Source organism: Ictidomys tridecemlineatus, chromosome 12 (assembly GCF_052094955.1).
Source record: "Ictidomys tridecemlineatus isolate mIctTri1 chromosome 12, mIctTri1.hap1, whole genome shotgun sequence".
Lineage (NCBI taxonomy): Eukaryota > Metazoa > Chordata > Mammalia > Rodentia > Sciuridae > Ictidomys > Ictidomys tridecemlineatus.
Window position 1 is genome coordinate 106,572,309 of NC_135488.1, and position 17,963 is coordinate 106,590,271.

Here is a 17,963-nt window from a genome sequence, read left to right on the forward strand (position 1 = left end):
TATTGACTATTAGTATGTCCTTTTCGTATTTTTCTTATTTTATAAAGCTGCATTTACTGTATAAAAATAAGTTTTAAATGTTAAATCTGAAATGATATTTTCTTAACTGAAATTAGATATTTTATTTTACTATAAAGAATAAAAAATGAATCTTTTCTGGTTCACATTATGTTAAAAAATAGAATTATAAGATTAATGTGATCATAAACTCTTTCAGGTGCACTTCTTAAATTAGTCTTAAATCATTTAATCCTTTTGACACATTTAGCTTGTAGAACTTATAGCTTCTCTGATTTTAAGTGATTTTTAAAACCATATGCCATTTTTTTCTATTTTGAAGAAGTATCTTCAGTTATTACAAACTTAAATTCTTATTGTGTGAATTTTATGACATGTGAAATAAATACTTGGGTGACTAAATGATATAATTTTTTTCCTAGTGGAACAAAGCTGTTGAATTAGCTAAAAGTCATAATATGAAAGAAATTGGATCTCTATTAGCTAGGTATGCATCTCACTTACTGGAAAAGAATAAAACTCTTGATGCTATAGAACTCTATCGGAAAGCCAGTTACTTTTTTGATGCTGCTAAACTGATGTTTAAGGTAATGTAATAATTTTGGTGAGTATTTGGTTTGTCCAGGTTATAATTGTTTTTGTATAGTTTTGAACATATTTTCCATTTTCTTTGGAAACAAATGTTTGTTATAGCAAACTTCTGGTTTTATGACTAGGTAAAAGGTAATAATTTTAAGGTAATTGTGTAGTTTTGGTATTATTACCTTTTACTAACAAGGGTGTTTATTACTATTAGCAACTTATTGATTCCTAAACAATTATATATTTATTACTCAAGTTAACAGAGACTTAAAGAATTTGCTGGAACAACCAAGCACACATTCCCTGAATTGGGAGTTGAATTCTATTGATAATAGAGTTTTTGAGTCCTTGCAAATGTTACACTTTTGATAATATCCATTTGGAGGAAATATAACTAACTAGAACAGTATTAATCTCTGAAAAATTTACATTCTATTTTTTTCCTGTTTGATTTAATGAAAAAGGAAAAATTTCCCTCAAAATTATTTAAATAAACTTCTGAAGGATGTACCATGTTAATGCCATTGTATCTCTGTGTATTTGGAATGTTATTTATAAAACCTCTGTGTTGTGGAAGATACCCATCCTATCATGACTTTCTTTGTTCTGACTTAGCTATTTTACAGCAGATATTTCAAGATTGTTAATAGGTTTAACTCCATGGGCTGAATACTAAGGAAAGAACTGAGTATTTATGTTAGTAATAAGGAAAGGAAAATGGCTTTTAAAATATGAAACACAGATACTTGGTATTTATATTCCATCCTACTGATCTTTTTCCTTTTTTAGATAATCAAATTTCAGTTAATTTTGAAAATGATTGTATTTGTACAAATACAGATTAAGAAGTATCTTTCCCAAATTCTGTTTAAAGATTGCCGATGAAGAGGCAAAGAAAGGAAGTAAACCTTTACGTGTGAAGAAGCTCTATGTACTGTCAGCCTTACTTATAGAGCAGTACCATGAGCAGATGAAGAGTGCCCAGCGAGGAAAAGTGAAAGGGAAGAATTCAGAGGTAAGGTGGAGCACTGTGTAGCTTGAAATGACATCAGATCCTCTCAAGGGCTTAGGGCGAACCTTTCTTTATAGACAAGCCCTTTAATTTGTACAACTGCATTTCTTTCTTTTTGTTTTTAAAATATTTATTTTTTAGTTGTAGTTGGACACAATACTTTTATTTAATTTATTTTTTTTTTAATGTGGTACTGAGGATCAAACCCAGCGCCTCGCCCATGTTAGGCGAGCAAGCTACTGCTGAGCCACAATCCCAGCCCCCTGCATTTATTTCTTTTAAATGACACAAAGTACAGTGCGACTGATTTAAAATTGGTATTCAAATTTAGAAATTTCTACTTAGAAATATTAAAAATTATTTTCAACATGAAAAATATGTAGTCTTTGCTTTATTTATTTAAATTTTTAAAATTTGTTTTAATTAGTTATACATGACATTAGAATGCATTTATGAACTTCAATATATCATATATAGATGGGATATAATTTCTCATTTTTCTGAGTGTACATGTTGCAGAATCATATTGGTCATGTAGTCACATATATACATACAGTAATAATGTCTATTTCATTCTACTATCTTTTCTATCCCCATATTCCCTCCCCTTCCCTCCTATCACTTCCCTCTACCTAATATAAGTTAATGCTATTCTTCCCTAGTGCCCCTGCCTTATTGTGAATTAGCATCCACATATTAGAGAAAACATTTGGCCTTTGGTCTTGTGGGATTGGCTTATTTCGCTTAGCATGATTTACTCAAACTCAACCATTTACTGGCAAATTCCATAATTTTACTCTTCTTTAAAGCTGAGTAATATTCCATTGAATATATATATCACATTTTCTTTATCCATTCATCTATTGAGGGATACCTAGGTTGGTTCCATAGTCTAGCTATTGTGAATTGAGCTGCTATAAACATTGATGTGGCTGCATCACCATAGTATGCTGATTTTAAGTCCTTTGGGTATAAACCAAGGAGTGGGATAGCTGAGTCAAATGGTGGTTCCATTCCCAATTTTCTGAGTAATCTCCATACTGCTTTCCATAGTGGATGTACCAATTTGCAGTTCCACCAGCAATGTATGAGTGTAGCTTTTTCACCACATCCTTGCCAACATTTATTGTTGCCTGTATTCTTGATGATTGCATTCTGACAGGAGTGAGATGAAATCTTAGCGTAGTCTTGATTTGCATTTCTCTAATTGCTAGAGATGTTGAACACTTTCATATATTTGTTGATCAATTGTATTTCTTCTTCTGTGAAGTGTCTGTTCAGTTCTTTAGCCCATTTATTGATTGAATTATTTGTTTTTTTGGTGTTAAGTTTTTTACTTACCTAGTAAATCTTCCTTTCTAATCAGAGAATTTTAAAAAACTTTCTTAGGGCCTAGGGATGTAGCTCAGTTGTGAATGCTTGCTTTGAATGTGCGAGGCCCTGGGTTCAATTCCCAGCACCAGAGACAAAAACAACAAATACAGAAATCTTTTTTAGAATATGTATATTATTTTAATGTGTAAATGGATCTCATATCAACTTAAATTTAATCAATCCTACTTTAAGATTTGATCATACCAGTTTAACAAAATATGAATTATAATGGAAAAAATCCATAAAAAAGTTTTATAATCATAAATCTGGTCCTTTAGATATGCTCCTGCCAGTTTCAGAGGTTACCTTCATTGTAATGACGAGGTTGTGTGGTAGCTGGCATGGTGTGTGTTTGAGCTGACCCAGAGTGCTGTCTGCTTTTCTCGAAGGCCACTTCTGCTTTGGCTGGTTTGCTGGAAGAGGAAGTTCTGTCTACAACTAGTCGCTTCACAGACAATGCCTGGAGAGGGGCTGAGGCTTACCACTTCTTTATCCTTGCGCAGAGGCAGCTCTACGAGGGCTATGTTGACACTGCACTGAAGACAGGTGGGCATTTCAACTATGTATATAGTTTGTCCGAAAAATTTTAAATTGAGTGAAGGGCCAATTCCTTCAGCTTGTCTTTGTTTTAGTTTTGATAACATTTTTGCAATGGATTTATTTTTATATGTTTGGATTATTGTATATATTATTTTGTTCATTCCCCTTTTTGAAGTTTAAAAATATTTTTAATATGTCAAAGGTAGCACATACAGTGCATAGAAATATCAGAAGTTTGAGATAAGCAAAAGAATGCATCTAGTATTTATATGCTGTCCATTCAAAGCCAGACTCTATCCTTTTGGAGATATCTGTATCTATATAAAACTTTTAAAAACATTCTTTTTATAATATTGGGAGTGAAAGAGGGCATAATTTTGTTTACTTTTAAAAAATAATGATATAAGACATTTTCATGTTGTATACATTTCTATGTATTTATCTTGCTTTTATAAAATGATTCTTAATTATTCAACCAAAAATTATAATAATAAATAATATCATATATTAATATAATAATATAATAAATATAAATAATAATAATTTATAAAATAATGTTGTAAGTCAGAGATGATCATCACTGACCTTTGGGTAAACTTCCTTTCAGATGTTTCATCATACCAGCATCAGTATGTTGTAATTATCTTTTCTCATTGGTAAACATAGATCTGTATCACTTTTAATAGTCATCTAATATTCCATGCTACTTATGGATTATAATTTATAGAAAATTATTTGCATGTAGTATCTGAATCTAGAACTTATTTTGGCTTAACAGTATGCTGGAGTTTAAATATATTAAATCCTAAGAACTAATTATGAGATCTATGTTATAAACCAAAGCATATGAATGGTTAAAATATTACTGTGACATTACTGCTGTTTTAGCTTGACATGACAGCAGTGCAAAAAAAAAATTGTTCTTCAACACACTTCTCCCGTGGGCCCTCCCCACTGCACTGGGTGGGCCACTGTGATATCACTCATCTGCTGCTCATATTATCACCAAGCGCATATCACTCGCTAATCCTGAGTAATCATTAATCTGCATTCTGGTGGAATTATTTTTAAAAAATCTTAGAGAGAATTCTCTTATTTGAATATTTCTATAATTCTATAGTGATATTACTGTGACATTACTGATGTTTTAGCTTGACATGATAGCAGTCATGTTTTCACTATTTTCATGTTTTCACTATTTGTGTAAGAACTCTTAAGAGATTATATATAACAAGCCTCTATCATATATGTTGATTTCCCCAGCAGTTATAACTTCATTATTTAGCTTTTTCCAGCTGTAGTGTTTCTCTCTTCTCTCTTTTTTTTTTTTTTTTTTGGTACCCAGGTTTGAACTAAAGGGCACTCAACCACTGAGCCACATCCCCAGCCCTAATTTTGTATTTTTTTTAGAGACGGGGTCTCACTAAGTTGCTTAGTGCCTCACTTTTTTGCTGAGCCTGGCTTTGAACTCATGATCCTTCTGTCTCAGCCTTATGAACCGCTGGGATTATAGGTGTGAGCCACCACTGGGCGGTAATTTCTTTTTTATGTAAAGTGGAAGTAATAGTATCTTCCTCTCATTGTTTTAATGATGAAGAGAGAAGTTCCTGAAAAGAAAAAATCACTTGTTACGGTACCTAGACTTCATGAGTAGTGACAGCATGATGATGATATTAATAGTGAGTTTTGATACAGCCTTTTCTGTCAGTCTGATTTCATATTTTTCACTTAGGAGTCATGCTTAATAAGTAAAAGTTATTACATATTATATTTTATTGTAACTTCTTAGTTAACTGAAAATCACTTATTAAACATGTATTCTTCCCTCGAAGATTTGAAATTCTCCCTTTATGAAATTAAATTTATGTATCTAATCCCTTCCTAGACTATTATTTTCTATTTATGTATTTCTGTGCTGGCACTGTGCTTGTATTTATTTTTAAATTTCAAAATCTGGGATTTAAGCTATTGCCCTTCTTTTTAAAGGGTATTTTCTTATATTAGTTCATCCAGATCAACTTCATAATCTTTTTGAGGGTAGGAGTTGTTTCGGTGAAGTCCTGTTGGACTTTGTGTTAGCATTGCTTTAAGTTAATATATTAATATTGGTATCGATAATTTATTTGTGATTTTTTTCATCCAGAAGAATCAGTTTTTAAAAACCATTAGTGTATCTGTATTTTTAAAAATTTATTTATTCTAATTTGTTGTACATGACAGCAGAATGCATTTCAATTCATAGCACACATATAGAGCCTAATTTTTCAAGTCTCTCGTTGTACACAAAGTAGAGTCACACCATTAGTGTCTTCATACTTGTACCTAAGGTAATGATGCCTATTGCATTCCACTGTATCTGTTTTTCTTTACAAAGATTATTTTTTTTAGGTTGCAGTTGTCCTGCATGTCTTTTATTTTGTGGCCTTATTTAAAAAAAATTTAAATTTGTTTTTTTTAGGTATACATAACAGTAGAGTGTATTTTGACATATTATACATACATGGAATATAATTTATTCTTATTAGATCCAATTTTTGTGGTTGTACAGGACGTGGAGTTTTACTGGTTGTGCATTCACATACACGAGGAAAGTCATGTCTGATCTGATTCATTCTACTGTCTTCTCTACTCCCATCCCTTCTCACTTCCCTTCATTTCCCTTTGTCTAATCCAAGGTACTTCAGTTCTTTCCTACCCCACCCCTCATTGTGTGTCAGTATTCACATATCAGAGAGAACATTCCACCTTTGGTTTTTTGGGATCAGCTTCTTTCACTTAGCATGTTAGTCTCCAGTTCCATCTATTTACTGGCAATCTTTCCAAAGATTCTTAGTTTTCTTCCTTATGCTCTAAATATTTGTAGTTTATTTCTACTTTTGTTTTCATTAGCAATGGGTCTGTGAAAAAGTCTAACTGGTTATTAGTAATATAAAATAAGTTTTAATATTTTATAACTCATCTTAATTCTAATTAATGTTTGATATAAATTAAGCACTATGTAAAATCATATTTTTATAATTTATGTACCATTTGTAGTCAAAAGAAAAATTAGACCTTTAACTTGAGATTTTTTTTACCTGTTGGGTGGAGATTTCCATATACTTCCAATTTTTTTTTTCAGTTATAAAATGATTTAAAACAACATATGTCCTGTAAATTGCCTATGAACCTATTATGTGCCAGATATGAAATTAGAAGGTATTATTTATTGTAACTAAGTGAATGTATTTTTTTTTAAAGAGAGTGAGAGAGACAGAGAGAGGGAGAGAGAATTTTTTTTTTAATATTTATTTTTTAGTTTTCGGCGGACACAACATCTTTGTTTGTATGTGGTGCTGAGGATCCAACCCAGGCCGCACGCATGCCAGGCGAGCGCGCTACCGCTTGAGCCACATCCCCAGCCCATGAATGTATTTTTATACCTTTTTTTTATACATTTCACTAAACTTTGTTGTCAACACTTGACCTCAGAACCAGTCTGAGGAATCTAATTATAAAATACATGAGTATATTATTTTACACTTGTTTTGAGACATTTCCAGTATATTATGATAAAAGGGATATTTTAAGATTGCAAGATCTGGTACATTTTAAAGAAAGATTACAATGTCTTTAGCATAGAAGAATTGCAAATTAAGATGTAATAGCTATTAAAATAAATGGTCTAAATGGACAATTTAGAGGTTCATTTTCAATTCCTTTTTCTGAGTCTTGTTTCAATGAGACAAACAAAAAGTATTAACCAGTTTTGTCCTTTCATCCCAGATGTGGAACATCTGAACACTGAAATTGAGCAACATATATACCACTATGGTAACTTTACATTTGCAGAATTGAAAACTTGAGACCTTATGGGTTGATCTATTTTTAAAAACAATGAGAGAACATGTGATTTCATACTTCTTTGCCTTTATTTTTGTAAAAATAAACATGATATTTTAAGAGTTATGATTAACAGTTATGATTAATATTAATAGTGTAAATATTAATCTACTTTCTATGGAATGCCCCAGAAATTTATAATTTAAATGGAAGAAAAGATGTGTCTTTCAACATCAAGACATTTTTTTTCTCTTGTGTATCTTTCTGGGTGGGTCAGCCATGTGCATCATTTGGTGGTTATAATCTTCACAGGACTGAGTTGTCAGTTGGTTTCTCAGAACCTAGGAATCATGGACCCTACTTTTTCTATTAGTGCTCCCCTCTCTCAACATTATTTTAAATTCATTCAAGTCCATGTGGATTAAACGACAGCACCTTTATTTACATTCTTTGCCATACATGTTCATGATATCATGATTATTTTTAAATACTCACACTGTTCTCTCTTTCCTAGCTCTTCACCTGAGAGACTATGAAGACATCATCCCTGCAGTTGAGATATACTCTCTGTTAGCACTCTGTGCATGTGCCAGTAGAGCTTTTGGTACTTGTTCCAAAGCTTTCATTAAACTTGAATCATTAGAGACTCTCAGTTCGGAACAGAAACAGCAATATGAAGACCTCGCTCTAGAAATCTTCACCAAACATAATCCAAAAGATAACAGAAAATCAGAACTGGACAGCCTTCTTGAAGGGTAGGCTAATTGTTGTTTATAGCTACCATTCTCCCTTATTTGAAGCTTGAATTTCTATGTGTATGATGTGTAATACAATAATTAAAGCACTCAATTTATACCTTAACAATAAACTCTTTTATTTAATCTATATGCATATTAATGCTTTTTCTCATTGTAAGAATTATTTTGAAATGTTTTTCGTTCTTCAATTTTTAGGCTATTAAATGCATTATTAGAGTCATTGGAAATTTTACAGTATAATTAACTGTTTTCCTCTTGTTTCTCCAGGGGAGAAGGGAAATTGCCAACATGCGTTGCCACAGGAAGCCCAATCACTGAGTATCAGTTCTGGATGTGTGCTGTGTGCAAGCACTGTGTTCTTGCTCAGGAAATCAGCAACTACAACTTCTGTCCCTTATGCCATAGTTCAGTGGGATAATAGAAAGATGAATGTATATGATTTTAAAAATACATGTAACATATAAAGCTCTAACTGTATATATAATAAGGTCTTTTTCTATAAGTTTTATATGAAAATAAGCTTCATTTTTTTATAGTTGGATTTTTGTACAAAATTTATGTAATAAAATAGCTTTTATGCAGAGGTACAACTGTGAAATAATAAGGTTAACTTTCATATAAAACTTATGCAAGTCAGTTTTATTTTTTTCCTATCTCTATTGCTATCATTTATTTATCTCATGGTTGGTTACATGTTCCTATGGCAACATTCCAATAAGAAATATTTTTTCTCCCCATGCCAAGGTTACTAATTCATTATACAACCTTGGAGAGGTAGATGGGCAATGAGGGAAGCATGGGAATGGGCAAAGCTGAATTTAGAGATTGACATAATCTGTGCATTACAGGATATCTGCCCAAGAGAACTTATCTCCTATTGAACTTAATTATATCTTTCCACAGGACTTTGATTTTTAGAGATGAGACTATTCTCTGCTTTATCAATGAAAGAAATTTTCAGAGTTATAGGAATAGTGTGCCTGTCACTAGTTCCATCATTGTGAGAAGCTCCTGCAGGACTGTTTAGTTGTGAGTCTTGGTCCATGGTCTGATGCTTAGGTGTCTCTTCTTTCCCTATCCCGTTCTTACCCAGGAATCTACTGAGAGCTCATTAACTCCTAAGCCTCTCCTAATAAACCTTTCAGGAACTTTCTCTTGAAGCCATCTAGCTCCATCTGCCTAAGCCCTGGATTTTTCCTCCAACTAATTATTTTAGATAGATCCCGAGTTGCTGCCAAGCTGAACTTCATGTTCAGTTTTGATTCAGATAAACTCTGATACCTTGTGGATCTAATTTTCATATATGTATATGTATCTGTATATTCATCCACACATATATAACTATGTATGTGCACACAAGAGATACATCTGTTCTACTATTGTAAAAATGTGTATGATTCTTGGGGATCTAAATCTGTGGAAGTTTTTAAATGAACTGCCACTATGTCTTGGGACTTTTGTTCAACTTAAAACAGTACTAGAACCTATAGTATGAATTTATCTGATTGGTTTTATTCAACCCTCCCTTGATGAAAGGGACAGAGAGAAGCAAAAGTGGCTACATAAAACAAATACCTGAAGAGAAGTTGGATGGACGGAGGTAGTGTACTGGAGACAGGATAATGAAATTGCTATTCTTTTTTTTTTTCTGGCCATCATAAACATGGACTTAATTTGAGCAATGCTGAGTCATTCTTTATTCTGAATTACGTTATGTTTTAAAATGGTATGGTAGGCATAAGTATTCAAATGATAGAACCAACTGATGCAGCTGTACACATAAGCAATGTGCCTAATAAGCACTGTAGCATTGTTGACTTACCACACTCAAAAAATGCTAACTTCATTTTAAGTTGCTTTGCTTATATTTTGAAATTGCTGAGACCTTTAGTTTTTATTATTATGTGAAAATAATAAATGCCGAAGTCTGGCTTGGCACAAATCAGGAGCCACTTGTCAAAAAGAAACTAACTTTATTTTTAGAACTACAAACGCCAAACAAAACAGCTCCAGGGAAAAACCCTCAGAGCCCAACTGCCACCACCGGCTTCCACAAGCCTCTCTCTCCCACACCAGCCTCTCAACCTCCCACAATCCTCCTCCTCTTGAGGCCGATTGGCTGGGTTGCGTGGGCAGAGCCAAAGAAGTCACCCAATGAGCAGCTCCGTGGAGGAGCCAATCAGCTAGATGTTGCTGGGGCAGCTGTGAGCCAATCATCAGCTGGCAGTCTGAAGGGCAGGGAAACAGCCCAATGAACATCACCGCAGAGGAGCCAATCAGCTAGATGTTGCTGGGGCAGTCTGAAGCTTGCTGGCAGCTGGAAGTTTGCTGGGGCCCCTTTGGCTGTGGCTCTCAACATCTCCCCCTCTCTGTTTAAACAACAAGCATGTGGCTTATGGACCGTGCCTGCCTTAGGTTGTCCAATACATATGGTCCTTACCCGTCTTCGGATGAGCTGACCTCAGGGCGTCAGCCTCCTGTCTTAGGTTGGTACCATTGTAATTGGATCTTACCCGTCATTGACTACCGGTCCAGTACAGCCACACCTGTGGAGAGGTCTCAGCGGGGGGGGGGGGTGAGGTTCTTTGCCTCACCTCTGTTGACCCCCAAATTTTAGCTGAATGATCATGACAAGCAGAAGGGAGGAAGATATACCAAGTCAATTGACGGCTCCTTTTGGGAAAATTGTACCACCGATGATATCATCAGCAAAAATACCCCAACACTACCACAAGTCGCTGCACCAACAGATAGTTCACAATGCATACAAATGACACATAGTTCTGTAAGCAGTTCAGTGCAAGTTCTGTAAGCAGTTCAGTGATGGCTATTGCAGAAACTGTAGATTAGTTTTATCTTTGTCTTCACCGGCACAGGGATGAAGATAGGAATTCTGGCAATAATGACTAAAGAAAAAATTAGGTAACATTCCAGAAGACACTAAAAGAAAACAATTTTCTTAACAATTTATATTATCTTCATCGGCACTGGGATGAAGATAGAAATTCTGGCAATAATGACTAAAGAAAAAATTAGGTAACATTCCAGAAGACACTAAAAGAAAACAATTTTCTTAACAATTTATATTATCTTCATCGGCACTGGGATGAAGATAGAAATTCTGGCAATAATGGCTAAAGAAAAAATTAGGTAACATTCCAGAAGGCACTAAAAGAAAACAATTTTCTTAACAATTTATATTATCTTCATCTGAAGATAGAAATTCTGGCAATAATGGCTAAAGAAAAAATTAGGTAACATTTCAGAAGGCACTAAAAGAAAACAATTTTCTTAACAATTTACATTATAGTGAAGAGAATTATTAAATATAATGAAAACGAAAGGTGAGAGTAAACAAACAGATCTGTTAACCTCCTTTTTTGTTTACATATTAAAACAATTCTTAACAGTTATTTACCCAATTTAAATTAAACCATTTAAATCACGTGAATAAAAAAAAAAATATTTGGATCCATCTTTTCATGAGCGCTCATCATATATGATATATAGAAATACGTACATTGGACATACGTACATTCAAACATATAACACAAAACACAAGTGTGCACACATAATATAATACATACAACACATAACACAATAGTAAAGGCCTTATAACTTTTTACAGGTAAAATCTCTATTGCAATGTTTAAAAACTCTATAGTCAAAAAAAAATAGAACTGATCAGCAAAACATTAACCTAGGTCTGTATGAGCTCAAAAAAATAAAATAGAACTTCATGATATGGGAAAGGGCAATAATAAAATAGATATTGAAAAAAGCATCCTGGTTCTGTCGCAGATGTAAGGATAGCCAAATTGGAGTTTTGGATATCAGCTATTATGGATTTGAGCTAAATCATCTTCTTTTTGGTCTGTAGAAATCGCTTTAGTTAATCTCTCTGGAATCCAAATCGGCTGCTGTTCTCTCTGTGGAAACACAAAAACAGACCCCCGACTCCAGACAATCACTGGGTCAGGATTTTAGTTAATCTCTCCGGAATCCAAATCAGCTGCTGTTCTCCCTGTGGAAACATACAAACAGGCCCCCGACTCCAGACAATCACTGGGTCAGAACCTTGGTTAATCTCTCTGAAATCCAAATCGGCTGCTGTTCTGGGTCAGAGGTGCTGCTATACATTGTTCTTGTCTTTCTAATCTTTTTCCTTTCCTAAAACCTTGTCTAGCCATAATAGTGGGTGCATTTTGATTGATATTATTTGTTAATGTCAAACCTAATTGATCTAAGACATCTCGTCCCCATAAATTTACGGGAAGATGATCCAATACATATGGCTGTATAGTTCCTTCACATCCTTCAGGATCCTTCCAATCTAATAGCATTGCACTTCTATCCGGATTAGTCGCCACTCCTAGGCCTCGAAGCGATTGAGTGGCTTGTTGTAATGGCCAATGTTTTGGCCATTCTTGACGAGAGATGATGCTAAGATCTGCACCTGTATCCAGTAGCCCATTAAATTCATGTCCTTGAATATTTAGTTTTAGCATGGGGCGAGAATCTAAATTTAAAGAAAGCATAGCCCAATCTACACCTGTGGAGCCTAATCCCTTGGAACCTCTTTCTACAACATGACTGGAAAATTTATCATGTAGGCTTGGTATTATTAGTAACTGTGCTATTCTATCTCCTGGTGAAATTACTGATATACCCTTTGGAGAACTGGCTATAATTTTTATTTCACCTTCATAATTGGAATCAATTACCCCAGGACTTATCAAAAGTCCTTTTAGAGTAGAAGAGCTGCGTCCCAATAATAAGCCTACTGTTCCTTTGGGAAGAGGTCCTTTTACCCCTGTGGGAATGATTTGAACTCCCATCTCTGGAGTTAGTACTGATTTGGTGGAGGCGCAGATGTCCAACCCTGCGCTCCCTCTGGTTTGTCTGATGAGGGATCTGATGTGCTGGGCACTACCCTGATGGGGTTGCTGGGGTTGCTGGGTTCCTCCAGTGCTCCGTATATTTGTGGTTTGGGGCCCCGGAGCATTGGGGCCCCCTGTCCATTTTTTGGCAACGGAGCCCGATGCCTTTGTCCACGATATTGTGGATAAACACCTTGTCCTTGTTCGTTTTTTGATAATGGAGTACCCTCTATGGTGGTTTGAGGACGGTATTCATTAGCCCAATATAATGGAGTACCCTCTATGGTGGTTTGAGAACGGCATTCATTAGCCCAATGTCTCCCTCTACGGCATCGTGGGCAAATACCCGGTATTCTACTTGTTTGATACCTAGTTTTGTTAAACCCTCCTCCTATGGGGCAATTCCTTTTAAAATGTCCTGTTTGTTGACAATTGTAGCATGTTCTTGGCCTGGCATCTAAAGCCTGTTTTACTGCAGCTGCCACAATTTGCCCTTGTTCATTAATGTCTCTGGCATCCAAAACCTGTTTTACTGCAGCTGCCACAATTTGCCCTTGTTCATTAATGTCTCTGGCATCTAAAGCCTGTTTTACTGCAGCTGCCACAATTTGCCCTTGTTCATTAATGTCTCTGGCATCTAAAGCTTGTTTTACTGCAGCTGCCACAATTTGCCCTTGTTCATTAATGTCTCTACATAATTTAATATATGTGTTTAAATCTTCCTGTTTCCATGGTCTAATGATATCTCTACACCAACGATTCGCTTGGTCATAAGCCAGTTGTTTTATAAATGGCATTGCTTGTTCTGTATTCCCAAAAACTCTGGTAGCTGTTTGAATAAGCCTATCTACAAATTCAGCGTAAGGTTCATTAGCTCCTTGTATTATCTTAGATAATTGACCTTGTAAACCTCCAGGTTCTTGTAAAGACTTCCATGCCCTAACTGCATCTACAGCAATTTGTAAATATACACCAGGATCATATGCAAGTTGTTGCTGCCGATCCTCATAAGGTCCCTTTCCTAACAACATATCTAGATTTCTCTGAGGATAACCAGCTGCTGCATTTCGACTAGCCGTCTCCTTGCAAAATTCCTCATTGGCAACCTTCCATAACAGGTATTGTCCTCCATTTAGCACAGCTTTACACAAACTAGCCCAATCTGCTGGCGTCATGCTTAAGTTGGTAATGGATTCGACCAAGCTTACAGTGAAGGGTGCTTGAGGACCATAGGTTGCTACAGCCTCTTTTAGCTCCTTCACTGATTTGAAATTTAAACCCTGGTAAGTTCGCTGCCCTCCTACCTCAAATACAGGGCATACTTGAGATCCTGTCTCAGGATCCAAACTATCAACTGCGGGGGTTGGGAGTCTCTTAGCATATGGAGGTGGTGCTGTTGATTGGACACTTATGCCCTCTGGTGATAGAGTGCTGTTAGTAGCAGTCTCCTGTAGAGGTGGCGCTGTTGGTTGAACACTTATGCCCTCTGGTGATAGAATGCTATTAGTAGCAGTCTCCTGTAGAGGCGGTGCTGTTGGTTGGACACTTACGCTCTCTAATAAAAGGGTCTTATTAGCAGTCTCCTGTTTTAAATTTTCCCCTGATAGATTTTTCTGCTCTAAACTTCCTTCCTCTGTCTCACTGTCTCGAAAGACCTTCTCTTTTACTTGAATCTTTTCCTCTTTCTGACTAGCTCGAGCTTTTACTTGAATCTTTTCCTCTGTCTGACTAACTTGAGAGACTTCCTCTTCTACTTGAATCAATATGTCTTCTTCTTCCTCTACCTCTGTCTGAACTGAAGGCTTTGGACTAAGCAAACTAGATACCAACGTCCACAATGACAATGTGCCAACTGGCAGAGTCCCTGGGTTGTTCTTTTCTATTCTTTTTAAATCTTCACCGTGATGGTTCCATTGTGATATATCTAACAGCTCCTCCTTAAAAAGCCATGGGCTATATTCTTGTATTACATCAACGTATGCCCTGACTGCTCTTGATTTTACTGGGAAGCTTCCTTCCTCTAACAATTTACTTAACACTCTTTCGGTTTGTTTTTTACTAATTGCTGATCCCGTATTTCTACTATAATACAACCCAACAAGATGACGCCAAACAAAACCGAGACAGAATCCAATAAAAAGGGAACCACACAAAATCATTATAACAGCCTTTCTATCCTCCTGACATATGCATCCGTCCTTTCTCCCTATCTGTTCCTCAAACGCAAATAGTTTTTCCTCAGATGTGAGTGGTTTGTCTTCCCTCTTACTCATCTCCAGGGACAGGAAAGTTAAAACAAAAACGAAGCAAAACAAAAGAGGAGACTTAGAATGGCTCCCCATCCTCTCGCCCTGCCCTCAGGGGCGAGCAGTTTACTTACCCTCAGTTGCTCCCCGTGCGAGCCACCAAATGCCGAAGTCTGGCTTGGCACAAATCAGGAGCCACTTGTCAAAAAGAAACTAACTTTATTTTTAGAACTACAAACGCCAAACAAAACAGCTCCAGGGAAAAACCCTCAGAGCCCAACTGCCACCACCGGCTTCCACAAGCCTCTCTCTCCCACACCAGCCTCTCAACCTCCCACAATCCTCCTCCTCTTGAGGCCGATTGGCTGGGTTGCGTGGGCAGAGCCAAAGAAGTCACCCAATGAGCAGCTCCGTGGAGGAGCCAATCAGCTAGATGTTGCTGGGGCAGCTGTGAGCCAATCATCAGCTGGCAGTCTGAAGGGCAGGGAAACAGCCCAATGAACATCACCGCAGAGGAGCCAATCAGCTAGATGTTGCTGGGGCAGTCTGAAGCTTGCTGGCAGCTGGAAGTTTGCTGGGGCCCCTTTGGCTGTGGCTCTCAACAAATAAATACTGAAGAAAAAAGGACTTGTGTTTATCCCAGGGTTTTTTTTTTTCTTTTAATGTGTCTTCATTTATCTATTTTGGTGGGGGTTGTTGAGTAGGGAGTTGTGCTGCACAATGGAGAAGGCAAGGAGAGGGCAGGTACAGTAGATGTATTACACCACTTTTGCTGTCAAAGGGGGAAAAAATCCCAACCCTTATATAGGTACAGGCAAATGTCAGATGGTTGACATTGCAGAGAATTACTCCTTAAAGATCACATATTCTCATTTAGAAATAAGGGGAAAAATCACATTTCCAAACTTTTGAGAAAAAAAATCAAGAGTACTAAATTTGCTAACACAGCTCCAAGCTCTTGCCTCTGGGTTTCCAAAGTGAAAATAGTAATATTATGTTGCCCCCTACTGTTTATTTTTATGATTACTTTCTCAATTCATTATTTTTTCTTTTAGAAACTAATATGTTTGCTTTAAATATAAAAACAACATGTTCATGGTTGAAAATTTCAGAAATATATAAGAATATAGATGAGAAAGTAAAAAACTTTTTAAAAAATAAAAGCATTATTTATATTTTAGTGTGATTTAAGAGAATAAACAGGCAAAACTTAAGAAACTATCTTTAACAGTGTTTTATAGTTTTCATTGGACAAGTCTTTCACCTCCTTGAATTCATTTGCTAGTTTTTAACAGTGTTTTCTTTTGGTGGTAGTATGTATACTTATGCATGTATGTGTATGCACGTGTGTGTGTGTGAACAGAGATACTCTTCTTTCTTTTCACTTTACTTTTTAAGTTGCTTTGGCTAGATCTTCATTGCTACATTGAGTAGAAGTGATGGAAGTGAGCATCGTTGCCTTGTTCCTGGTTTTAGAGAAAAATCTTTCAGTCACTATTGAACCTGATGATCTAATGTTTACTGCAGGTTTTTCATATAGGCTTTTACTATGTTGAGGTAGATTCCTTCTATTTCCACCTTGTTTTTATCATGAAAGAGTTTTTAATTTTGCCTAATGCCTCTTCTGTATGAACTGAGACAATCATGTAATTTTTCTCCTTATTCTGTTATTGTGGTGTATTATGGTGATTGATTTTCATGTATTGAATCAGCCTTGCATTCCAGGAATAATTTCTACTTGGTCATGGTATATAATTCTTTTTATTGTGCTGTTGAATTTTATTTGCTAGTCTTTTTTTGTTGTTTTTTTCCCATCAGTGTTATAAGTGATATTAGTCTAGCTTTAATATGAGAACAGATAGCTTTATAAAGTTAACAAGTATTCCCTCCTGTTTTATTTTTAGAAAGAATTTAAGAAGAATTGCCTCAACTGGTAGAATTCATCAGTATAAGCATGAGTTTTTTTTTTAATTATCCAATTTTACTAGTTATGTCTGTTTTTTCAGGATTCAATCTTGGTTGGTATTCTGTTTGTAGGAGTCTGCCAATTCCATCTAGTTATCATTTTTTTTTGGCATATAGTTCTTCATAGTGCTCTTATAATCCTTTTTATTTCTGTAGAATTAAAAGTAATGTCTTCACTTTCACTTCTGATGTAATTTTTTTTACTTAGTCAAACTAGCTAAAGGCTTATTAATTTTTGTTGATCTTTTCAAAGAACCAATATTTGGTTTCCTACTAGCTTATTTCTGTTCTAATCTTGTACACATCTTGCTATTCTTCCTCTCAGATCATTGGATGTTGAGACACATGAATATTCTTGCTACTCCTTGAGCAAATCTTCTACTTCATGGCTTTTATATTTGGTTTCCTCACCCATTTCAGTTTGGCTTGCTCCTTCACTTGCTTTAGGTCTGTACTCAGTCACCTTTCCTATAAAGTCTTCACCCAACTTTTATAAAACAGAAATCACCTCTTCCCTACCCCCTATACTGTTTTTTTTCCAAGTCACTAAATCACTGATTTTAAAATTGTGTCTTTTTGCTAGGCTGTAAGCTCAGTGGGAGCAGGGGACTTCATCTTGTTCACTATTCCCAGTTTTTAATCTGCGCAGATGCCCAAGAAGTGATTTTTGAGCATTAAGTTCTGTATATGTTAAAGATGATAATTATTCTGTAAGATGAGAGTTTCTTTCCTCTCTGCCTAATTTTTATAGTTAATTGTACCAGAT

The 17,963-nt window shown here is 35.6% G+C and overlaps 1 protein-coding gene across 2 annotated transcripts in view; it reads left to right on the plus strand.

Annotated features, from left to right (window-relative positions):
• The window catches only part of Wdr35 (WD repeat domain 35), a 61,237-nt gene extending 51,205 nt beyond the window's left edge, over positions 1-10,032 (plus strand). For both annotated transcript variants that reach the window (XM_021724659.3, XM_005322615.3), the window contains 5 exons: positions 441-605; positions 1,475-1,615; positions 3,376-3,532; positions 7,863-8,103; positions 8,374-10,032. In XM_021724659.3, coding sequence (XP_021580334.2) covers positions 441-605; positions 1,475-1,615; positions 3,376-3,532; positions 7,863-8,103; positions 8,374-8,524 — 855 coding nt within the window. In that variant the 3' untranslated portion in view covers positions 8,525-10,032. The remainder of the gene's footprint in view (positions 1-440; positions 606-1,474; positions 1,616-3,375; positions 3,533-7,862; positions 8,104-8,373) is intronic.
• Positions 10,033-17,963: the final 7,931 nt, after the last annotated feature.